At 37.9% G+C, this 26,190-nt stretch overlaps 1 protein-coding gene across 22 annotated transcripts in view; it reads right to left on the reverse strand.

Annotated features, from left to right (window-relative positions):
- The window catches only part of SYNE1 (spectrin repeat containing nuclear envelope protein 1), a 295,197-nt gene that overhangs the window by 139,888 nt on the left and 129,119 nt on the right, over positions 1–26,190 (reverse strand). For 21 of the 22 annotated variants that reach the window (XM_032101881.1, XM_032101882.1, XM_032101866.1 and 18 more), the window contains 17 exons: positions 24,945–25,046; positions 23,258–23,461; positions 22,097–22,304; positions 21,284–21,396; positions 20,387–20,592; positions 19,201–19,356; positions 17,722–18,013; positions 16,849–17,021; positions 15,127–15,436; positions 13,166–13,330; positions 11,404–11,760; positions 8,037–8,173; positions 6,899–7,076; positions 4,739–4,921; positions 3,073–3,216; positions 2,588–2,743; positions 796–960 (listed from right to left, as the gene is read on the reverse strand). In XM_032101881.1, coding sequence (XP_031957772.1) covers positions 796–960; positions 2,588–2,743; positions 3,073–3,216; positions 4,739–4,921; positions 6,899–7,076; positions 8,037–8,173; positions 11,404–11,760; positions 13,166–13,330; positions 15,127–15,436; positions 16,849–17,021; positions 17,722–18,013; positions 19,201–19,356; positions 20,387–20,592; positions 21,284–21,396; positions 22,097–22,304; positions 23,258–23,461; positions 24,945–25,046 — 3,249 coding nt within the window. The remainder of the gene's footprint in view (positions 1–795; positions 961–2,587; positions 2,744–3,072; positions 3,217–4,738; positions 4,922–6,898; positions 7,077–8,036; positions 8,174–11,403; positions 11,761–13,165; positions 13,331–15,126; positions 15,437–16,848; positions 17,022–17,721; positions 18,014–19,200; positions 19,357–20,386; positions 20,593–21,283; positions 21,397–22,096; positions 22,305–23,257; positions 23,462–24,944; positions 25,047–26,190) is intronic. The other variant, XM_032101874.1, reaches the window with a different exon arrangement.

Genomic DNA, 26,190 nt, shown 5'->3' on the forward strand with positions numbered 1-26,190 from the left:
AACAAGATATAGTGACAAAGATCTTCTACATGGCTGAAATACAGTTTCTACCACTCCAGGGTACTTTTGAAACATGAAGGTATCAACAAATAAAACTTGTCATCAATGCCAGCCCAGGGACTTCAGCTCCTGGAGCTGTGCAGTTGCAAACTCAGAGTTTCTAACACTACGTAGTCATGAAAAGCCTGAAACCATGAACCCAAAAGACTCAATGAACAAAAACCAAAACATAATTTTAGTATTATGCTACAATCTTCTGCTTTTTGATGTATACTTATAACTTTCAGGATTTTTGGTTCAAAATTTGAGACATCAATAAAATGAGAAGTATTGTTTTTTAAATAGTGCTCTTTAACACTATTGTGCTCTGTTGTCAATAGATGCTATTTTCTTAACTGTAGTCACCATTTTAAAAGGAAACAATTATAGGAAAAGATTTGTTGAATCAGCTGTATCACCTGTAAGATTCAGGAATATATATTGAAATATACTAAACTAACAGAAGTGACTATCCTACTTCTTCCCTTTAACTTTCAGCAGCCACCCAACATATTATGAGTACTTTAAGAATTTTCATATATGCAGTTCTCCATGTCATTACGGTCCTTATTTATTTCTTAGAGAAAAGTTCTAATAATGAGCTCTTTCTGCTACAAGAATAATTATTTTTGAGTAAAGTAAAAATCAGTGTCTGGAACAACAGTTATTAGACTAATATGCAACAACTAAGTATCCTATATTTGTATTCTTCATATAGATCTAAAAAGAGCAGGTTTTGGACTCTTGTTTCCATACCTCTAGTTTTAACATACGGCTGTCCAGAACACTCTTGTCTGCAGTGGGATGACAGTAGGAATCCAGCATGTGAACTGCATCAGCAACCCAGTCCTGGAGGTCCTTGACACTCTGTGAGAACTGCTGGTGCTCTGCTACAATCCTATCCATTCTGGAAACTTTCTCCTGCAATTCACAGCGCAATTAGCACCAACAGCTATTTAAAGGATTGTCTATTCCCCATAAAAACTCATGGACTTTAGAATGAGTCTCATCAACTAAACTCAGAAGTTTGCTTCATACACTGATAATTACAAGTACACTTGAGCACAGAATGAATTTTGCATACACACACAAATGAATTCTCCAAACATAAAATATGAACGAAAATTTCAGAATTGTATTTTTTTTTTCTAAATGTAAAGCTGCAGTTTTCTGGTTTCACTTTTTCTTAAACATCTGGTAAATCACATCTAAGCTCCATGGCAGTGTTGCAATGGAAGCTAACTTGTGAAATTGGCCAGTGCAAACCCAGATTTCAGCCTGAGAAGTTACACTACTGCAGCAATATTTGTTAATATTTGGAAAAGAACTGCTTTCCTCAATGACTCTCATTGGTATAACCATTCTGCTGAAAAATCACTGACATTCATACAAATCAGAAACAAATGCTGAAGTTGCATTGCTAAAAGGCTTGAGGTGAACAAGAATACAGGGCAGAGTGTGTTTCGCACTGTGACAGAGAACTAAAGTCAAGTCAGGGTAACAGGCTTTGGAAGTTACTGAGAGGGATCCATGGCTATCCAAAAGGTTTCAGGATTTCTCTAATAGGCTGGATAATAGGTATCCTGCACCTTAGATGACTCTTGCTCATCCTGACATCTCCTACAAGTTCTGCTCACATAAGCTTTTGTTAGTAACTCATGCATCTTTCACTTTGACATTTTGCAGATTTGAAAATTTATTATGGCCACACATACAATCATTTTCAGCAACTCACAGATATGCTTTATAGTTTTTACTTCCACAGAAAAAGTAGAAATTACTAAAGTAGCAATCCCTTAAACACAAATACTTTCTGAATTGAATTGTTATTCCAAAACATACTTTCTATATCCTTAATCATTCTAGTTACTGTAGCAACTGTAAGCCTATATCAAGCCTTCTTCATGACATGAACTTTGAGAAAAATAACAGTCTCAATATGGAGGCTTTCTTATCTGTTTACACAAGAGAAATGGTAGAACTATTAAGTGGTGAAGTGTGAAGCACCACTCAAAAAACTAAGAGTTACGTTTAACTCTCAGTTCATGATCTGATGGTCTAGAATTTGGCCTATGCCTCCCCTTGAACATTCAAAAGCAGCATAAGAGGTAATTATCATTATAGGATGAGGCAAAATAATCATCATTATAGGATGAGATGAAATAACTACTTGTCTGCATCCCATATTTTCTAAAAAAACCCCACCTCTACTAATTTTTGAAAAATACCTCTTTCAGATGCCACTTATGACAAAACTAAAATGTCTTCAGTGCTTGAAAGAATCAAAATAAAGTCTGATTATTGTATAATCAGTTGAGGTTTACTTCTTAATCAGTACACTTTTAAAGAATATAAAAAAAAAATCACAGATACATTTTGTTGACAGTCCTTACTCTCCACTCCTAAAAGTCAACGTGAAAGACAGAATTGCTCAGACATGTCATAGAGCAGGCAAGCAAGACAACTGCAGTGTTTCACATTTGATTCTTTATTTTTCCCCACATACATCAAAGGAGTTGCTCAAGAGCACATACATTGGGAGCATTACCTTTGTCAGATTGCTCAGAGTAAGATACTGAGAAGACAACTGAGACACTCTGCGCATAAAGCTTTTGCTGACAGCTTGTTCTTCCCACAGCTGCTGAGCTTTCTCTTTTAGCCTGTTGAGCTGATGCTCGTGGCAGCTTATTTCCTCAAGGACAGACTGTAAAGCACAAGCACAGTAATAATAAGAGTGGGTGCAAGAAAGCAGGAAATAGAGAAGCATGAAGGTGCCATGAAAAATAGAAGTGACATATGGCAAGCTTGCTGAGAAAGGCACACCATACGGTTACAGCAATGGAGCAGCATGTCGTAAGGAACGTGAAGATACAAAAATTGATGGAACAGGATCATCGACAGCAAACCTTGAAAACAGTTCCCATCTTATTTAGACATCAGGATGCTAGAATGATCAAGCTTTTGTATGTAATCAATGAGGCCAGAAGGCTGGGACAGGAAAGTCTGGCTGTGTTAAGAACACTTGTAAGTCACCTGCAGCTTTTGCTGTTCTCTTCTCTTGGAAGGAAGATCATGGAGCCGACTGCTACTTCCCTGTACTACCTTCTCAGTTGTGGTCAGCCACTCTTGCAGAGGCTCAGCAGTTGCTTCAAAGTCCTTCATCTGGATCTTTAAGTTCTGGGAAGATATACAAATTTCTATGAACAGTCCCAATGCACTGGGCATAACTAATTCACATGACACAGATGAAGCCCACAAAAAGGATATATAATTGTAGGCAAATAATACACAACTCTTCAAATAAATTACATCAGCTCAGCCCATTCCTATCCCACAGATACTGAAATAAAAGTTTGATAGGGCACACTTTCAAAAAGCAAAATAGAAGCAACAGTTGAGGGGAACAGTTGAGGGGAGGCTGAAGCAAATTTCTTTTTAATGGAAAGCTTTATAGATTTTATGAGATTTGGCTCAATCTAATCCTAATTTGCCTAACTAAGGAGTCTGAATAAAGGCTAATTTGGGATATGAGTTATCTAACATCTGACTTCAGTCATTTACACTGACCCCTCCTTATATGGGCTGCCACTACTTCTAGGTGATGTCTAAATTCAACCCAATCCTGGGGAATACTTCTGGTTATATTCTTTTTTAGTATAAAATTTTGGTCATAAGAATGTGTGCATTAAAGCTTATGCAGCCATTCCTTCAATGCCTACATACTTTTCTTGTAGGCTTACTCTGCACTATTTAATAAAAGAGCATCTGAAATAAATCAAATGGAATATAAACTTGAACAGCATAGCTCCGGTGCCCTAGTTATTTTTATACATTTTAATGTATTTTTCCCCCAGACATATTTGGTTTTCTTTTCACCTACACCCTTATCACTTAAACATCAGAATCAAAAACTAAGCCTATGAGACACAAAAATGCTTGACTCAAGAAGACTAACCTCTGAGAACATCCTCTTTCCATGTCAGCCTTGAGATGAAGAAAGGTAAGTCCTTGCTACCTGACAATTTTCTTTGGAATGCTTTCCTACATAATGCATTAAGTATAGTTAAACTTTTTGTCAGCTGTCTAGGCAGCATTGGTTTGAAACAAGAATGCCTAGGAACTTCAACTCTCCTATGCTATGCAGGGAATTCCAGACCAGACCTTTTGACCTTAAAACCTATGATCTTAAAAAGTTGAGGATTTTAAGATATTCATCACCTACTGGTTGAATTGTGAGTTTTGAACAGAGAAAGGCACTGGCATTTACTTAAAAAGTAGCTCAAATAAATAAGTACATTTCACCTATTTGCAACAAGAGAGACAACATTTACACACTGTACTGGGACTATTCAATCAGCAGCAGTGTCAGAAACGTGAAAACAGTTTTTTAAAAAGAACATGTGTTTTAGTAACCCAGTACACTTGATGAGACTAATGAATTTCAGCAACTGCTGTCTTTGATTCTGAACAACATCCTTCTTCATGAAACACCCACTAAATGTGAAATCAGGTCATAAAGATAGCAGAAGTACACAAAAGTAAAATGCAACAAGAAGCATAAGACTTCTTGAAACGAGCTATTTATTAGTTCCGTCACATAATAAACACAGCTGTATATGAAATCTAAACTGTGCAGTTTGAAACAGAAGCAAAGAGGAAATTCAGATCCAGTCTTTCCTCACTGTGATTGGTTCAATACCTCCAATGCTGATTTCTTCTGGTGGAGCGTGGTGATAAAATTTTTCCAGTCCTCTTTAGCAATAACAGATTTGTCCTGGATAACTTTAGCCTTTTCCTTTGGTAAAACAGAGCACAGCAGTTCTCCTTTGGATGCTACCAGGTTTAGCTTTTGTTGCCCATTCTCACTTTCTGATAAGAATTCCTAAAAATAGTAATAAAAAACCCTATTGGTGAACTTTGGGTCCCAGTAAAGTCAAACTGCTAGAAAATTTATCAGTGATAAGAGTTTACTGTTCCTGCTTGCTAACATGCTAATGTATCTTTCAGTACATTCATTTCAATATTGCTTGTATTGATGAGATTTCCAGGTGGGATTTCCAGAACTGCAAAGTGTCTGAATTACATATACATTAAAATTCTAGGATTACCTGTATGTTCCGTATTTCATGAGCCAATTACTGGTCATTTAGTTCGATATTATACTCCCTTAAATATCCCTAGTACAGAAAGTGATAGAAGTTTCATTTCAGGGAACCATTATCCTGACAGAGATAACACAGGGGCCCCCTCAGAGGCACACACTGGACTGAAGCCCTGCAGCTATGCTGGACTTGCCATGAGCATGCGGGGGTGTGAGCTGATGCTCAGAACCTGATCAATGTCCAATCTGTGTGATTTATGTCTCTGTATCCTTAATTTATCCTTCCCTGTTCAAAAGTAGTTTTCTTCACAGAAATCTTACACAATGCTGGTGTGCAAGAAGTGTGTGGAAAAATGCATGTACAAGAATTATACAGAAATATAAGGAAACAGATTTTTAAATTCCAATGTATTGTGATAATCTCTTTGTGACTTATAATTATTAAAAAACTTTGTGAGCACTTAGGACTCAAAGAAATGTAGCGGTCTTATATAGCAATATTTTAAACAGTTACTATCATGATTATGTAATACACATAATCATTAGGTTGCACCCACGTTCAGGAGTAACAGGCTTGATACCAAAATTATTAGGTCAGGTTCAGATTCTGTGTTACACTAGAGGTCTTGGTAGAGAATGCAAAAGGTCTGTTAACTTTGAGATATTTTGACTGTAAGTTCTGGCTTCATATTAAAATGAAAGATATTGGTGACTTAATGATGCCAAATGGGCTAACAGACAGACCATTAACTTCCAAGAAAAATAAAATTTTAAGTTTATACAGGTTACCTAGACATCTCTAGAAGTCCTAAAGCAGTCCAAACAAACTTTATTTCACCTAAGGCAGCTTTCACAGAGAAAGAGAAAAGGTATGGTCTTACACTATGAAGGGGCTGCAGTGATGAAAAAAAAATTCCACTGTTGAAAAAAAACCCCAGCCTTGCTAAAACATTTATATTTAATGTAAAAAATTACCAGGACTTTTCCCCCTTCTAAAGATATTCTCATCATGGTGAAGTCAAATATTTCATATATCAAGACAGCATTGTTTGGGCTTTTAAGTAAGCCACTTAAGCAAGGGAAAGTGAATTTACCAAAAAGAGGAGGCAGTGATTTGGCTTTTTGTGTTTTCTGAGCAACAGATATGAATTTCTTCTGTTATACCCTCTAATTAAAGGTATAACAGCCTTCTCATTTTGTTATTTACAGTTAAAATGAAAGTTATATTATAATAATAAAAGTATTTCTTTCAATTGATTTATTAAAATATACTTCAGTTGGTATGCCTTTCCACAGAGCTGTTTGGGCTTATTTTAGTTTTATGTGAAAAATATTCTCTTTAAGTGCCTGCTCACACTGCATATAATTTAACTCTGGTCTTATACCATGAGGGCTCCACTTTCCTACATGATGACAAATATTCACATAACTGTGAAATAATTTCAAGTACTAAGACTCAATTCTGATATCATTCTGATTTTACAGTACTCTCCCACCTAAAACATGTATTTTTTTCCCATTGTATAAGAGAAACAGACATGGAAAACTGCTATGAGACATAACTGCTTACAAACCATAGCCCAACAATTAAACCCAACAAAATGGACAAATAAGTTTATTTCTTTGCAAGGAGTCACCTTTAGTGTTAACAATAACAACATTAACAAAAAACAGTAATTAATCAAAGCAATAAATTTGAGCTGTACATGAAAATGATTTGGTCTCAATTACACTAGTATTTTACTGCTATAAAGTTACCTGTATTTTCTGCAGACTTGCTGAAGCTTCATTGATGTTTTGAGGCACATCAAAGCACTTGGCAGTGGTGACTCTTGCATTGACCAGCCACTGCTGAAAATCCCTGAAAGCTGTCCGAAATCTTTGCTGCAAGATCTGCTCTTTACTCTGACATCCTTTTGAAGCTCGCAGGCAGAGGCTGGGTTTATCACATCAGGGAAGAAGAAGAAAGCGAGGGAGGGAGGGAGGGAGGGAGGAAAGGCAGGACTCTGTTAGGTGACAATGCTATTATTTTGTTCTCTGAAACACAATGGTAAGGGTAGGTTAACCTGGATTCCTCCTACCAAATTTATGCACTTAACTGAGGCACCAGGAAATCCATTAGAAGCTTTCAGTTCTCAAAAGTGAAGCATGTAAATTGGGACATAGCTGTCACAGATATGACAGGTACAAGTGTTTCCAGAGAGTGACTCAGTGCACCTAAGCATGAATGCATTCTGCAAGCCTCTTTCTCTCTCTAGGCAGAGGGCACAGGACTACAGCAATTGAAATTCTAACTTCTGTGGCTCCATTATGTCCACAAGGTTATAAAGGATCAATCTGAGTCATCACATCCTTCTGCAGCTACAGAAGCCAGAGGCTGTAACTCCCTGCAAGAATCAACAGAACCTTGTGTCTGAAACACAGGTGTCACACTCCAAAGTAAATCAGAGAGTGACTTGAGAGAAAGCAAGAAAACAAGCAAATACTACCTTCCCTAGCTAGTTCCTGTTTCAAGAAACCAACTAATCAAAGAAGAAGAATCTGACGGACAAAATCAAGAAAAATATCTCAACTAGGCGGCATAGCTTGTTCTCATTCAGGCATATAAGACATACTGCTACCTCACTTTTTGACAAGGACTCCTGTAATAGGTCAGGTATAGATGTACATTCAGTTTCAGCTGAATTTAGGAGCATAGGCTGGGTTTAAGGAAAAAACCCCAAAGAATCAAATTACTACTTTGTAGAACTCCTGTTGACACCAAAATCAAAATAATGATTCTAACTACTGCATACGTCTGTCTCAAGTTCTAAAATGCTAATTAATGGTTCCCTAAAAGACAGCTCATCCCACACACACACACACGAGGTTAACTATAAACAAGATGAATGTGTACCTGTTATACTCCTTAATCAACCCTGAAACTTTCGAAGAATGAGTACTTAAATCCCTGGAAAATCTACAAAGATCATTCAATTGAGTTTTGATCTCATCTGTCATTTGTTCAGATTTTACCAGAGCATCCAGTGTTTCCTGTTAAAACAAAATAAATGAAAAATATTGGTGAGTAAATATAAAAAAATACAACTTTTGAATCAAAGTTTATTAGAATTTAAATTCATTCATTTATGATCTATGTATGTTTACTTTCAAGAGTATTTTAGCAGCCAAGTCTACAGAATGTTATTTGAAATTATGAGCTTCTAGAGACCAAATTTCTGGATGCCTCAATTTCCTTAGCTCAAAATGTTCTGGAGGCCCATTTTAAGGCATAAATTTCATTTTAATAAATGAGCGATAGTATTGTCAACTAGCTGTACACATATAAAAGTACATACAATTAGAGAATGGCAAATTATATACTTATATAAATGTAATTATCCCGTTGACTTGAGTTTAACGTGTTTCCATTAAAACTGTTTCGAGCTGTATCCAGAAAGTGAATTTGTGCACAAAGCTTTTTATCAGCTTCAACTCTTTTCACAGATGACTTCATGATGTAAAAGCACAGCTGCTCACAATCCTGTGAGAGTAACTGGGTTACTGCCTGTCATTGGTGCACTGGAAAGGTTCTTGCTTTGGAGACAGCTAAGCCAACAACAACAAAAACAGAGATTTTGTTGGCTTGGCTTGCGTCACAGGGAGAGGTGTGATAAGTACTCCAACAAAAACAGTGCTTGATGATGTCCACAGCATCTCCACTGCAGATTCCTGACAGCTATTCCAGCATAATGAGCAGTGCAGACAGACTTGGCTCCTTGCCTCACTAGGAACTAAATTCTTCAGACATTCCTCTCAGACTAACAGCAGAGGTTCTGCAGTGCAGGCAGACCAGAGCATTTGGCATGCATAGAATAGTTTGGCAGTCTGGGAGAAACTTACAACATAAACTTAAGAAAGAGATCATATGGAGATGAAGACAGATTTGAATTGGGACCTGGAAGCGGGAAATAAGGATGTTCCCAAATCACATTTCTGAAGATGCATATAAAAATGTATACACACATATTTGGAAGAAAAAAAAGATGATGGAAAATGTATATAGTAAACAGTTCAGCACAAAATTGAATGTTCAGGAAAAGTACAAATGATATTTTGCTGCAGCAGACTTTCAGGCCTCCCCTGATTTACATTATTCATTATCATATTATGGACTATCTTCTTTGGGCCAGAAATCTCTTCAAACATGATTAACAGATACTTGAAATAGTCACTTGTTTCAATGCCATACAAAAGTAGCATTTGAACTAAGTAATTATGTAAGAGCAATAGTGCTTAGGAAAAAACCTTAAGCTACTTTTTGCTTATGCTACTTTATGTTAAACTACTGAAACCATTTTTTGGGAAAGCATTAGAAGTAACCACAATGGACATTACCTAAACAGAGGATGTCACAAATTGCCCAGGGCAAGAATCACCATAATGAAATGCTAACAGCCCCTTTCTCTATGCCAAGAAAACATCTCTTAAGACTAACACAAGGTAGAACTGCCTGTTTTCAACACAATTTTTCAGTTTCAAATAACCTACCTCAATAACTACTAAGAGTTTATTCTGATTACATACAGCCTTAGGCACAGCCTACTAACAAACAGGAGCAATAACTTGCCAAACAGGGTAAATTTAACTGTGGCATTTTTCCATACAATGATAACACTGTTGCAGCCACTTGGATTTAATATTGACTCTGACAAGTACAAAAATAATTTTCTGAATTTCAAGTGCAAAATCTGTTGCTCTAATGCTGCACATACCTAAGGGAACAGAGCTTGAGCATAACAGAGTAACAGAATGATCTTGCTACAAACTAGGAAATGCATTTTTAATTTGTGGCCATGGCTAACATGGCAACAGAATCACTGTGAGACAATAGAAATGGAAACCGCAGTGCTATTTTACATTCACAATAGGGCCTTTCCCTGGGGTCCAAAAATGGAAGGATTACTGTCACATTTCCTCTAACTATAAATAAAATGACATAGTAGGGCTGTGCACAGTTACGTCATGAGATGCCTCTGCATCTTCCTCATTAGCCGAAGTTTACAACCATCTAATCTAAATAAAGTGTTGTTACACAGAGCTACAGAACATACATATTATATATACTACTAATAAAAGCAATATCCTTTGAATTTAATATTTCTCCAGTTATGAAATAAAAAATGCCTGGTGCGTTGATAACAATCCCATGTCCTCATTTCCTTTTTAAAAACATATACACACGGAACACTTAACATATTTGTATAATTATTTGCTTCATCTTAATGTCATCTTAGTTACTTTTACACATTATGGCACTCAAGCAAGCAAGTTTCATAAATCCATGCAGGGAATTCTGTGAAAGAGGAAACCACAGAAATAACTTGGCACAGACTCTGCAGAAGGAGATTAATAGGCTCAGCTCAAAGAAAGGTGTTCTGAGGTTTTTCTGAACATGGCTTCAGCCAAGGGGTCAGGAAGCAGGCAATACACATCTCTCTCCCTCTACCAAAACTGCTTTATTACAATGCTACACTGAAAAAGAAATACTCCGCATCTTTCATCAACATCTGTGATTCACTGTAGTTGACATACTTACAAACATGTATCTTGATTGTTGCAAATATGTGTATATATAACATGGCAGGGGGTATGATATCTACATGGGGAATTTTTTGCTAGGAGACAATCAGGAAAAGAAACAACCTCTACTTCTCTAAATTCCACTGCATTCCAAAGCAAAGCAATTAGCAATTACACCAGTTTCCAGATTAACTTATTTAAATATTGGACAAGATCTCAACGTGCATAATGTAGAGGATATTTCAAGAAAAGGAAAGCATAAGCCGAACACCTTCCCGATAAACTGTAAATCAGAAATGGCTCCAGTTTCTTACTTGGCTTTTAGGAAACGCTTCACATTTCCTCCATCAAGTGTTACTCTGACTCGAACCACTGAGCAACTTGGAAGCGCAGCCCAGAGCCAGCGTGCCAGCTCCTTGGCTTCCTCCCAGGGGCAAGCCCTGGGTTTAACACCTAAAATCCAGGCAGCGTTTGCTAAGCCTGGTACAGCAGAGGCCAAGGGGAGGGACGTCTTCTGCCAACACCGCTCGCTGTGATCACAGTAACACGCAGAGTTTGCAAAGTCGGGGTTTCACAGAAATACCTTCCGCAAGTATTGATTTTACGACGTACTTGATAGTCCCGCTTGGCGGAAGTTTCCCGCCCGCGGTGACCACACATCTACAGCGGAAAAGCTGCTAGGAAAAGAGACATGCCCTTACTTTCTCCTTGCGCCAGCTCTCCACCACCTCGGCGTCCGTGCTGCGGCTGTCGGCGGGGGCCAGCCCCTGTGCCCAGGCGGCCAGCTGCCCTCCGAGCCGCTGCACAGCCTCCTCCAGCCGCCCGGCCTGCGCCGCGAACTCCCGCTCCGACAGGGCCATCTGGCTGAGCAGGTCCCGCAGGCCGCCCTGGCTGCGGCGGGCGCTCTCCTCCCACTGCCGCCAGTCCGCCTGCAGCGCCTGCATCTCGGCCGCCAGCAGCTGGCACCCGCCCGCCGTCGTGCCGCGCTTCGCGGCCGGGGCCAGCGCCTCCACTCGGCTCAGCCGGCCCGCGCCGCCCTGCCGGGACTCCACCAGCTCCTGCGGGGAGACATTGCCATGGTAACCCGGCGGCCGCCACATCGCCACCGCTCCGGACGGCGGGGCCCGCCTGGGGGGCGCGTCCCGTCCCGTCCCGTCCCGTCCCGTCCCGTCCCCAGCGTCCCGCACCGCCCCGAGCCGCGGCTCCCTGATGGCAGCAGTCTGGAAAGCGGGGGGAGTAAAACCCAGCCAACAGTGTGCGGGCCTTGCGGGGATTAAACAGCAGTTCTGAAACTGTCTTAAGCTTTGGAGAGAAAGAAATAAAGAATGAACGTGTTTTAAATATGGAAAATACAATTTAGGTCGAGATGAGGAACATAAGGACTTTGTTGTGATCGTTTTCATAAGAAATGCTGGTATATAGGTGCTCGCAGCAGTCCCGAAAACACAACTGCAGTTTACAGCCTGGCCGTGACCTGTGATGTGCCAGAATTGGTTGAACATGTTTTTTTCTGAGTACATGGTTTTGGTTTTGTTTTCAGAGCTAAATTCTTTCTACGGGATCCTATTTCAATCTCGCACATCTCATACACGGGAATCTGGAAGCTTTCAGCTTAAGAGACTGGAGAATGTATAAATACCATCCCAAACGCTGCATGCTACAGTCACGTTATTTTTTCTCTCGTTCATCTTACAAACTAGATGCTGCTATCTCCTCCCTTTCCCGTTTTACAGATCAGGAATTTGAGCACAAGGGAGACTGAAAATTACCCAAGTGTGTACCAAAAAATCTGTAATTTGATCTTGGGAATCCTGAATCTTTATCTAGCATTCAACTTCACTGCCCCACTCTCACATTTAGGAGCAGAAAAAAATGTTGCTAGCCTGAATATCTGAATATAAACACCAGGCTCGGGCAAAACATGTAGCCTGCTTTAATGTTTGCATTCAGGAATATGCAAATTTCTTAAGCACTCAGATGACTAAGAATAGGTGCCAGGCTAAGTAGAGTATATACAGGGAGGCAACTCATACATTTCTACCATGTTTGAGGAGAACCATCCTTTTGCTGCTTTACACATCTCCATTTCACGCAAAGCATGAAAGGTTGTCTCTGATTTAGACAATCTGCTCATGGAGAAAACGTATTTGGGGATGAGGAAAGAGAAGTATTCATTAATCAGCCAAGCCACATTTTTCTGTGATGCCACTAGGCTTCCGCTCTTGCAAATTGTTTCCATGTGTGCTCTGGTTAACTTAGGTCTGATTATACTTTTACTCCATCTGTTAATATGAGAAGGGAGTAAAAAACAAAGCACAGCTTAGAAAGCTTGATTTCAGCTCACTGAAATGTAATCACCATTTCAAAGAAAAAAAGAACAAGACTCCACAACTGTTAGACTGCTTTTTTTTTTTTTAAAGTGTAGAGTCTGAATTGCAGAAGAAATCATGGAAGCTCACTTACATTGATTTTGGCCAGCTTTTTCTGTATAGTTGGTGTATCTCCAGACACATCTGACCAGCGGTGAAGCTCTTCCTTTGCAGAATGAAGCCAGTCTGTGAATTCATGCACAGCATCCAGATAAAGCAAATGATCTTTCACGATATCTTCCACTTTTCTCATTTTCTCCTATCATTCAGATAAAAAAAAATAATAAAAAGACCATTAAAGTACTTAAATACTATGCTGGCTTTAAGCATGCAGTGCTGGTTTGACTCTATAGCATGCATTTGAATAGTGAATAGCTTGTGGCATCAGAATACTGCTACACTGCAAAAGGTTTGGTTAAAGTTGGTCTGGACAAGCTTTTTCTGCAGAAACCTTCTGAAAACGTATGCAAAAATATACTTTAACAGAGTCCAACGTAGAGTTTAGCAGATATCAATGCTGCAGCTGTGTCACTCTGGCATGCTTTTCCCAAGATGCTCTGGAGAGGGTCTTGCAGATCACCCATGAGCACTCCCAGGGAGCAGCATTGCTGCCAGAAACCCAGCTCTTACTTAGAAGCACCAAGTCTCTACAAATGCTAAGCAGAGTCATGGAGATGTCCCATAGGAAAACCACAAACAAAAAATTCGGCTGTCCAGAAGTACAAAAGGAAGTTATGGTGCCGAGTCCCATTTTGACCATCACATCAGAAGTGGTGGCTCTCCCCAGCCACTTGCCCTGCAGTGCTGGAGGATGCTTTCCCTGACACAGACATGCAGCTGCTTCCTGGCTCCATCTTAGCTTTTTAATGTAAGCTTAGGCTGGGGTCAGTTTATCTTGCTGTGACACAGTGAAGGAGTACAGTGGTTAAGATTTGCCTTTGGTCTGACTGAGTAGACTTATTGTTATATTCTTTTGAGATAACACTAATTAATGTTTATCAAAACTAACTAAAAGTGAAATGAGCTAATCAAATAGATTTTTACCCCTGTGTAGATACTCTAATCTAGATTGAAGTGTCTTGATGCCAGTTTCAAACTAAACCACCTACAAATTAAACTCAGGTATTTTAAAGTTTGAGTAACTCAACATTCAGCAAATGCTATTAAAAATTAAGTTAGATTAATAAGCCCTGCTGTTCTCCCTGAAAATACTCTTTATAATCTCTCAGAATGTGTCAGACCAACTTGACAATGAATGGTTGGTCTAACTGATCATTTACTTTAGGTCATCTTAGCTGAACAAACATGACCTAAAGTAAATCCTCAAAGTTTTTATACCTTAATGTGTTTTATGCAGCAACAGGGTATGTTGTCCACGTGCACCTGACTCTAACCAAACAGCCTCCTAGGGAAGCAAAAGACTTCCAGGAAAGGAAACCATGCATCCCTGTGTACATTGCTCACACCAAAATACAGCACCAGTACAAGGGGAGGCAAGGTGTTGCACTCCCATCTTCTGGCTGGCAGAAGGTCTCAGTCAGCTCACATATCTTTCCTCAGAAACCAAAGAGAATGCCTGTATAGCATGTGCAGTGCTTAGTGCCTTGAAACACCACAAAATATGGGCATATATCTTTTTGACAATAGGATTTCTCTTTCTGACAATATGTTTCCTGCTCAGAGAGCCATTTTATTCTTCCCTTTCTAGGCAAAGAAAAAAATAAAAAAAATGCTAGGAATGAATGAAAAAGAATTAGTTGAAAATAAGTATGTCAGAATATCAGGAATACTGTTGTATATAAGAAACTAGGAACAAAACATATGGCCTTCACTTTCCAAAAACCATGCCAGTTTCAACTCCCAATACCATTTTTGCATTCCATTATATTTTAGTAAACTATATTCAGTTTTTTTTATTAGACTCAACTATACCAGAGGCAAGATTATTCACAGTCAATCCTTTAGTTACTAAAAAATACAAAAATCAGAAATTTTTAGCTATATATACAAATGTCTAAACATTTTACTTACCTGAAATGGAGATCTTTATCTTACCTTGGCTACAGTTGTGATGTCATTGAACTGTGTTTTTAGTTCTTCTTGAGCTGCATCTCCAAAGGAATCATCCCCTGTTTTTTCATATAGTTCCACAGCTTTTTCAATGAGTTGCTGTAAATCACCCGAGTGATCCTCTGTCTCAGAAACAATAGCCTGGAAATGGTCCAGCTGAGCAAACTTCTCCTTCAGACCAATCTGTGGTTCTAAAGGCTGTTCTACTTTGTGATCCACATTCTCTAACCACTGTTCCAGATGGTTTTTTCTTTCCAGATAGTCATTCCACTGGCTAATGACAGAATCTAGGCAGCTTACATTAAAAGAAACAAAGTGCAGATGAGAGCTTGAGAGCTTTTGAACAGTTTGGGGAAAAAAAAAGGCTGCTTATTCCTTAATTGTTATATTGTCTGTAGCCATGCACAATAGATTTAGAATGTACTTTTATTCTCCATCTTGCTTTTGTTTTCTATATCAACTTGCATCCAAGTTATTTTAGAATTCCTGTGGCTTTTGGGCCACTTTGTACAACCAACGTAGCTGCTCCCCTATTACAGGTTACATGAGCAATCTGTCTCAGACTAATGAAAAGCACATTTCAGTGTTCAGCAAAGTAAAATATGGAACATTACTGGAGTTCTTTATCATCAGAGTAATAAAATATGCAGCAGCCTATGAAATTACTGTCAATTAAGAGATATTCTGGCAAGTTTTGAAAGAACAAATCCATTACTTATAGTCTCATTTACAATTTATAAGAAGTATTCCCTTCTGTTATATATTGCTCTTCCTAGTAGATCACCATATTTCTCTGGGATTTAAGTTGAGGAATGTAATTCTCATTTCACTGGACTTAGAGATAGATAAGGGTGTGGTAAGGATTTCACTCAAAATACCATGGTCTAACCTAATCTAAACAGTATTTTATGATAACAATCGGGTGAAATTTGAGCAACATCGTAAAGACAGCCCATTATCATCTTCTACATACAATTCTATTACGATTTTGGTGCAACTAAGAAAGTGGCACCACTTTCAGTTACTATATGTTAAGAAAAACATAGACAAACTAGTGATAGTTTTCAATCTATTGAATAAGAAACAGGTGTGATAGAGGCCCAGAAAGTATTGCCACAGAGAAATTGAGAAACAACAGTCTGTCCAGAACAGAGGAGATGGAGGCCTTCAGATATATAAAATTATCTCACACAGTCAATAAGAAAAACTTTCCATTTCCACACAGGTTAAGATGAGATGAAATCAGCTTAATATGCAAGAAAGATTATTTGGAGTTGATATTAGGAATTTTTTTTAATTAAAAACATAATGAAAAACAGAATTGAGAAACCTTCCCTGGTTTATGTATGGAAAAGGTGGACAAATATCTGTCACATTGTGTCACATTCTTGGTCCTGCCCAAGTACAGGCTCAAAAACTCAGAAAGCGCTTTCTAGATTTTTCTCTGTATAAATTTGCATGATTTATATTAATTTTTAAATCAATGTGAAGTACCATTTCATATGAAATTTGATTCATCTGATAGGGTCCACTCATCTTTTTTTTAAAGAAGTGTGTGTTTTTTCCAGGCAATTTTGGTTGTCTCTGACAGTGCAAATTTCCCCTCACACACCAGTAATGAATGAATGTACTTCTACATGCTGTAAGGTAGCACTCTCTGTAAGCAAAGATGGCAGGGTCTGACCTGTGTTTTCCAGGGATTCTTACCTCTGCCAGCTCACTGAGGTACTGATGATGTCGTTCCATACATCCTTCAGCGTCTGCAGCTTGGTTTGTATTACTTTTTGTCCTTCCTCATTGCTGCTTTTAAGTGCTTGTTCTCCTTTGCCAATGGCCATGTTCAGCTTAACCTCACCGTCACCTTTGAGTAAGAGGATCTCCTGTGAGGCAAAACAGGTCAAAATATCAACTGTAACCTGATGAGAAGTGAGAGCTGTTATTCTTTCAACAGTGAACACCATGTTCTCTGAGCTCATCCATCCTGAACAATCATATCCAGTATGAATTCCTAGACACTTTTTCTTCTAAGGGCCTGTACCTTGCTATGTGCAAGTGCTCTAGCAGTTTTTTCCACAGCTATACAGGTTTTTCACTGCATTGGTCAAGCTAAAATACTGCTCACATTGCAGTAGATGCTGAGTAGGTCAAGCACTGCACAATAAGACAGCACCTCATAGCTATAAGAAACCTCAGGAAAGCCCATGGCAGATCTCCTAACAACCTTCCTATTAGATGCTTATCTAACCTCTTCCTGAAGACCTCCTGTGATAGACACACCACAGTCTCTCTCTCTGTCAATTATTCCAAGGCTTCCCCTCTATTAGAAAGCTTTCTGGGACCTGAATACACATTTTCATAGTTCATTATTCCTTATGAAATGTAATACCTGACACCTGTTTCCATTAAACTTCATCCTGTTTTTTCTACTTCCCATCCCAATTTGTCAAGATCACCTTAAATTCTGATCCTCTTCTTCATAACCATAGAAATAATAAATTATAAAAATATACCTTTCCCACTGATGTGGCCCACATCCAATATTAATCTTGATGTGTAATATCTAGTTGTATCTTTCTTTACCTGAATTTGTGTCAGTCGTCTTTCCAGTGTGGCTTTGCTTCCAAGAGTGCTCTGTGATGATGTCAGTTTATCTTGAACCTCTTTCACCCATGCCCACATACTCTGCAATGCCTCCTCAAAAGTGAGATGCTCTTGGAGTGCAAGCTGACATGTCCTCAGCTTCTCCTTGACACTTTTGACCATATTTTGATAATTGGTGAGATGTTGAGAAGCCAGACGCACTTCCCTCCCTGCACCATGGCCATCTTCATTTAAAGTCTGTGCCATTTGGGACAGCTGATCAAAAGATTCCCTGAAAGAAAATAACGGGACTAAAAGTTTCAGAAAGCATATAGTATTACAGCCACTGGCAGAAGTTATCAAGGCTGCTGACATAATTACCTACTCCACCAGTGATAAGAGTTCACAGTTAACTGAAAAAATCAGTTAGGAGAGACTGAAAGAATATAAGCAGCGTGTATCAATTAATATCTTTTCTTGTGTGCAGTACCATTTCTTGCAGAATTTTGGTGCTCAGAATGATCACACTGAAATCTTTGTGTTAAACACTTAAATTAAAAGCTACCTTAATTTTCTTTTCAGCAGTCAAACTTTCCATTTCTGTACGAACTACTACCCTTTTGTACCTGCCAAAGCTTCTAAGAAGTTCGTAGTCTTGGACAGGTAGGAAGGCATGATGGAAAGGTCATTTGTCCAGGATTAGACAATGCCTCTGGGGTTCAGTACAAGGGTCAGTAAAACAGATTAAAACTGGGTCATATCCAGTTAATCTCAGTTTACTTGATCACCCTTCCTGATACCTGATACCTGGTGAGTACAGGGAATTTCCATCAGACCAAAACGTCTTGCATCAGTCTCAACGCAATAGGGACTGAGAGGGTGTTTCTTTTTAAGATGCTGTCAGACTTGGACAACTGACTACTATTTTTGTTCTATCTTCACCAACCTAATAATAAAAAGAGAATTTGAAAAAAAAGTGCGTACTCACACTGGCAATTACTTCACCATCTACTGGCTAAGTCTGAATTTTAGAAAGATTTTACAGCTAATGTGGGTGCCTTTTGAGCTCTTTTATAAAGCAAGCTTCATGGGACAGAGGATTCTGCTAATCTGGTTGGATGTGAATGTTACAGGACAGAAAGAAAATTCTAAAATGGCTATAATGATAAATGTAATTTTCACTATTGCTTTTAAAAGCAAGATTTTTAACATTTATTTTCTAAATTATATTTTCAGTTTGCATTAATTAATGAAGATGATAAGTTTTTAATCATAAGAAATTTATCATTACCAGATACTGGAGTTGACTGAAATTCATTAGAAATGGAAGCATCTGGATTCAGCCTCTTTTCACAGAGTATTTTCCAATACTTTCCTCTAGCTTTCAAAAACACACTTTACCCCAATAAAGTTTAATTTTACTTCTGCCCTAGTAGAGCAAAAAAAGAGAGAATTTTAGAAAATGTATTTTCAATATACCTTGAATTCAGCAACTCTTCCAGGAACTTTTCCACTTTTTGCACCTCCTTTTTCTTCTCAGAAATAAGCTGTTTGTTCTCTCCTAATGCTTCTGTGCTTATTCTTTCTTCCATGTCATGCATCCACAGGGCAAGCTTCTTGTACTGATCTTCAAAGCTACGGAGCAGATAAATACTCCCTTAAAAAAATACTTCTCAAATGGAGTAAAGTTGGAAGAAGTTAATATCCACAAGACTGGGTATCAATTTCGTGCTTCAAGAATAAGAGTTGTACACAAAACATAATTCCACAGTGACTACTAGTCTAAAAATATTCAGCAACTCTCTAAAAATGTTCAGCAAAATCATGGGAACTACAGGGAGACCAGAAGCCTCCAAAATTTAAAGTGACAGTACTTTTATTTATTACTAGATTCAATAAAAGCAGACCAAAAGAATGCTTTTTTCAAATTCTTATAATGATTTAGTCTAAGAACAAACAATGGGTAAAAGTGGGCTTTTTGTCAACATTTATGTGTAGAACACCTGAAGTGTTGTGTTTTCAGTTTCTACTACAGAACAGAACTGGAATCTTGAGTGCTAAAAACTCACCAAAACAAGTTCTCACCCTAAGTTTGAAAACCTTTTTCTTACATGCAGGCACACTGTCTCATCCTGCTGTTTTACCCATTGCTGTCACACTAACTTTGCTTTCCATTAGCAACAGTTTTGAATCTGGTTAGATCTGAAAATATTTTAACTCCCAAAATTCCAGCCCTAAGCAGTAATTTAAGAGTGTTTCCTTCTTGGCTTCTTAGGAAACATATCCATTTGGAATGGGACAGAACAGGCACATGCTGTGTAAGAAGCATTCTATCTTCAAACCCCAGGACAGAAATAAACACTCATCACACATTTTCCATTCAGAAAATGGAACTTAAATTACTGGAATCCCAGCTGATTTGGAGTTTCACAAGCTACGCAGAACTTCTGCATACATGATCCTGACCTTTCATTCTTTAACCAAATCAATACCCTTGGAGAAAGACCTGTTGATTTGTTTTTATCAGAGAACTTCTATTTCTCCTAAATATTTCCAAAGAAAAAAGCAAACAGGACTAGAGCAACCGGAAAGAATTAATTTTGCCTTGCACTTTGGCAGCCAGAAAATTTCATGCAGTCTATTTGTGACTGCTGGTATTACTCACCTTCCCAGGTGTGAGGCACAAGCTTCCAGGGCCTTCTTGTCATTCAGACACTGGTTGAGGAATTCCTGGAAGTTCTGATTAGACTTTGCTATTTGCTCCTGCATATGGCTCACAACTGGTTTGGGTAAACAACCATATAGACTCTCTCCTTCCTTGCAGGCAGCATCTAATTTGTTCTGTCCTTCACTAATAGAATCCAGCACACCCTGTGCAATGAAAGAGTATTGTTTAAACACATAAGATTTGATAATTAAAGATAAGCAATATTTCTGTGACAAGTGGCTAGATTTCTCCAATAAGATGAGAGCCATGTCTAGCTATGGAAAAAATTTCTATGCAGATAGTTCAGATAAAATTTTACTAAGTGGTGCCACAATTCACAGCACTCAATTTTCTTATTTGATCCCAAGGTAGCAATGGCTTTCTCTGAATAGTTTAATAATCTCTTGAAGATGTTACACATTTCAGGAATTAGGGTTGTTTACAACAGGTGTCTGCTACTTATGTTCTGTCTCATCAAAAGTATATATCTACGAGCTTTGACAAAGCAGTATTAATCTGAAATGTTGAATAAGTAAAAGTGTTCTAAAAATAGGAAAAGGAAAAGAAGAGAAAGAAAGCAAAAAGGAAAAAAAATATTAATAATCAGAAACAAGAATAGTATAGTTACACATAAACCTTCCAGAAATTAAATTCTGATCTCTCAGAACAGGGACCACAGTTTTCACTGTATTCCCTCTAGAGTACATACTGCTGCCTTGAACCATTCATATATTACCTTTTTTAAAACAAAAACAAGTGTGTTAGCTTCTACAAATTATTTTAGATATATAATTGGTTACCTATACTAAATTGCTAATTACTGTTTGGGGTTTTTTTAAAATTTCTTCACTATACCTGCAAGTCATGTAGCTTTGCCTCTATGGCTTTGCTGTCCCCAGACCTGTCAGATGATTCTTTTACTGCAGCCTTCACACCAGAAAACCATTCCTGGAATTCTTGCATAGAGTCTTATTCAATAAAAAAGTATAGAGAAGAGAATATTTTTTAAGATACAGCATTATCCACAATATTATACAGCTGTTTTAAACAATTCTTTTATCCTTCAGAAACAGTGTGTAAAAGGTAACAGAATAAGTCTAATTGTCTTCAATAATCTTGAGAGTAGGATTAATTTCACAAGAAATTAGATGTTTCCACTATAAACATCCAACTTTGAACAGTCTTACTAGGCTGCCCTTGACAGTCAATTTCAGTTTATGCTATGTCCCAATTTTATGCTAAATAAAACCTAGATCAGTATCTTAATAAATAAGATTAAAAGTTGCTTACTTTTCTCCACTGACTATCCAGGGAGCCCAGGAAATACTTCAGATGTGTACTTTTACATTATAAACACCTCCATTTGGTTATATACCTCTCTTTATTGCAAATATACAAAGTGTATTTATGCGATAGAGGTGAATACTAACAGTGAGGAAAGGTGCATTTTCATGCATATGACATGGTTAAACTTGAATGGTGTTTATGTAAAATGCTTTGTTTCGTAGCAGTTATCCAATGAACATTTGGTAACAGGACTTTTTGAGAGGCTCCATACGAAAACAAAGTTGTAATTGCAAGTGACATCACTGGAAACTCTGGCAGACTCCAGAATGACTCACGGCTGTGGATAACAGCTCACTCATATTAACCAGCCGGAAGACTCACAGAGGAAATGTTTTTCCAAGGACTCTTGCATCCTGGCCTGAGTTCTGGAACAGAGCAGATTCACAGCTTCGTACTTCTTTATTAACAAAGTGACAGTGCCACCAAGAGCTTCCAGCTCTACCGAAGGGTATTTGCGACAGAGGCTGTTGAGGGTCTCACAGGTTGAGTCAATGCTGCTTTGCTGAAGCTGAAGGTCCTTTTGTGTTTCCTGAAAATAAAGTTACAGCACAAATAAGATAGTTATAAAGAAACAAAAGAACTGTCTTTTTCTCAAGCATTCCCTACTCCACCTATATGTTCTTTCCTCCTGTGCCCTATAAGTCAGCCCAGACACAACGAAGGAAAGAGGCTCTGGATCATGTTTCCTTAATCTTCCAAGTGAGATGACTCCTTGAAACTAAAGAGCCATTGCAGAACTGTGAAAAGTGCTGCTTCTCATGATTTATTACTCTACTAGAAATAAATAAATTTCAAGGCATATTGAATAGAAATAGGTATTCTCAGCAAAGTCTGAAGGTACATGTGGGATGCAGTATGACACTGGTATTTGGCAGGACTTCTGAATAAGCGGGACTTTACATACAACTTGAGAAAAATGTTTTCTGAAAACTGAATGTGAATTGGCTATTATATCAATATTAACTGTGCTCACAGTCAAATATCTCCATGTGGTTTGTCATGTTATGATGTGCTTAACTTCATGCAGTCAAGAGAGCACTTAGATGTAGAAAAAAGAATTGCTATATATGAGGACTGAGGAGGACTTCTGAGGTAGAAGTTTGTATCAAAACTGAGTTTGGACCAGTGTCTTTTACTGTGGTGAATTATGAGTTCATACCTTATTGCAAGGGAGTCAATGCACTTGCAAACATACTGGAGTAATGACCAAGGAGTTCAGTGTAACAAAACCAGTTCTTGGAACAACAAAGACCGTGTTATTCATTAATATTTTCTAAAAGATTTGTATAAAGTTAATAAATCAGAACTTTTTTTCATTGGTGCAACTTCCTAAAAACTATCACTGTATTATTTGCTAATATTTTAGCAGCTGTGCAGGATATATGCAGTTTTTATCAAAGGAAAATTAAGCGTAAAGCTCAGAAAAAAAATCCCAAAGATCACTGCATAAGGAAAAGTATATTAATTTTCTTCAGCACTGACCTTTAGTTTATTTAGAGATTCAGGATCCAGGTTACGTGCACAGCTTAAAAGCGTCTCTTCCACTTGAGTTAGCCAGTCTGTCATCTGACCTATCAGCTTCTGTAACTGCATCTTCTGAGTACTGAAATCTTTCAGTGTCTCTTTTGCTGTCTCTGATATTTCTTTGGCGTGTTCCAACTTCTGCCTCAAATCTGATTCTATAAACTAAAACCAAAATGTTACTTATTAACGCATTGAATAATAAAAATGTTTTGTATGGTAAATGCTTATTAGCAAAATGGAAAGTAGGAAAGTGGCACACAATGATAATTTTGCTCTCTTTACAGCTTTAACTGGAGATGCTTACATACCTACAAAATGTCAACCATTTGGGATTCAGTCTTAGATATACAGTAATCCAAAGAAGGGATGCTGACTTATAAAAGGCCAGACTGCAAACTGTTGCAGTTATTATCCACTTCTGAAAAATCGAACAGTTGGTATTTTTCCTTTACTAATTTGCCATATATAAAGAACATGACCTGCACTCAAATAGCTTGATAAAAAGAAATACCAATTGGTGAATGAGCCTTAAGAGCACTGAGGCTTCAATTATCTCAGTGTAAGGCAGGTGAAAATTGAAGACAGTACAAAAAATCAGCTAGAATCGTGCCCATTAACCTGTTTGAAGACAGCAATATGCAAAATTATAGTAGATGATTGAAATCCTCTGAACCCAGGATTCCAACAGTAGATGTTAGCTGAGCACATATCACTAATAAAAGTACATCAAATCAGTCATAATGTGGTACTATGGATAAATCAGATTCACAGAATCCTTTGGGTTAGAAGGGATGTCTGTAGATTCCTTAGTCCAAGTTCCCTGCCAAGGCAGGGTCACCTACAGCAGGTGACATAGAAACACGTCCACGTGCGTCTTTTCCTTCTCCAGATGGGGAGACTCCATGACGTCCCTGGGCAGCCTGTTCCAAAATGTGGGCAAGGCTTGAGTGTTACATTAACTTCTATTAAAACTGATATGTATCAAGATATTTCCCTGCCCATGAAAATTGCAGAAGTCAGCTTATTTTTTAAATTTCTGATGTTGAAAGTTAACAATCTCAAATACCAATTTCTGTTTGAAATCAAACTGCAAAATAGTCATACTTTGGTTTTGTGACTGCCCTAGAACATAGGAATAAGTATCAGGCCAAAAGCTCACCTTTGTGTTCATTGTTTTCTGTTTTTCTTGTAAGAGCTAGTTCAGCGCCCTTATTCTAGTCCACCAAGGAATACTTTTTGGTTAAAAAAGCAAATGAACATATTTTACTGCCTTATAATCCTTTCAAGGAAACAAACTGTGCATGCATTCACGTATGATGTGGCTCAATGTTGTGCAGTGCAGAGAGTATCTGTAGTCCCATATCCCATCAGTTACATTATAAACTATTTCTTCTATTTTGATTAACTAAAAAATACTTCTACAATCCTAATGCTCAATTACTTTATCGCATACTGTTTATACCAAAAAAAAAATCAAGGCTACCTAGAGAAATATGAACAAAGAATAGTTATGCTACATATAAATAATGATGCCGTATCTGCCACCTTGAAAGAAAAAGGTAGTGCAGGATAGACAGAAATTTCAGGAGGAATGTTTTCTTAGTTTTTTGAGCACAATCTGTGATTACTAATGTCTTTATTTTACCTGGAGATCTGCAGGAGGATCTTGACAATGGGTCAGTTCTTTGAGTTCTGAGATTTTGGAACTAAGTTGCTCCAACTTCAGTTCTTTATCCTTGACTTCAGTCTGTAAAAGAGATGTGGTCAGACTTTCATACCAAACTACAAGAAGCTTTTAGACTTTCAGAAGGATGCTCCACCAACTTCAAAATTGAAAGAAAATGAAAACACAGTTTAGAAATCAGAGGGAAAACACTGCCGTTCTACTAATTTTGTGCTCTAAAAATCTCCCATCTCTTTTTACTTGTTAGTTCAGAGAAATTTTCCCCTCCTTTGAAATAACCATACACATTATCAGCATTTAAAATGCTCTGAAAGTTTTAGTTTGTTAAAAATGGAAAAATAAAGATGAAAATGTCATTGTTTATTCGACTGGAAGTATCTACTGGGGGTGTTAGGTTCCACTTAAAGGCATGCAGACTATATTACACGTGGTCTCTGATTTTTATTTCAAGCAAGTGAGGTCTTGATAAAAAATTAGACACAGAAATAGATTTTAACCTTAAAACGGATTAAAAAATACTGATATATATGCACTGACATATCTGGACCTTGTATTTATAGATCCAAGTTATAAATAAATATCTACTTATTAAAAAAATAGTACCAAAGTGAAAGTGAAAAATCATAATTTGGAGTTTTGAAATATCAGTATCCTGTTGCCCACAACTTCCTTTCTAAAAATTTCAAGCAGATCATTCCAATTAAAAGACTGAACAGTGGACTGCAGGATTAAATTGCCGAAATTAACATCTGCCCTAAATGCCCAGAAGAATACTTGGAGGTATTTTGTGCTAGGGAGGATATAATATTAGGTAGCCAGTCAAGAAAGTTACCACTGATTTGGGCAGAAGAGGTACACTGATTGTTTCTGTCCATGCTCATCTATTTCTGATTGCTGAAAGGGCAGGATCCTGCTGGCACTGAACTGCTCTTCCTCTTGCCTTTGCAAAACAAAGTGCAAAAAAAGTATTATGGACTATACATTCTGTGACTGTAAATGGGCACACAGTGCTCACATCTGCTACTTTGGCACTCCTGCATATTAAGTACATCTGTGTTTTGGGTACTGTCTGCTTTTACTCCAAATCAGTTTTAACAGCAATGAATTTAGGTGGTCTGATTGCTACATAAGGCATTCAATAGCGCTTACGCTGAGCAAAATAATGATTTATTGTTTTATAATCTATCATAATACTTGATTAAGTTCA

The sequence above is a fragment of the Corvus moneduloides genome, chromosome 3 (genome assembly GCF_009650955.1).
Source record: "Corvus moneduloides isolate bCorMon1 chromosome 3, bCorMon1.pri, whole genome shotgun sequence".
NCBI classification, from domain to species: domain Eukaryota; kingdom Metazoa; phylum Chordata; class Aves; order Passeriformes; family Corvidae; genus Corvus; species Corvus moneduloides.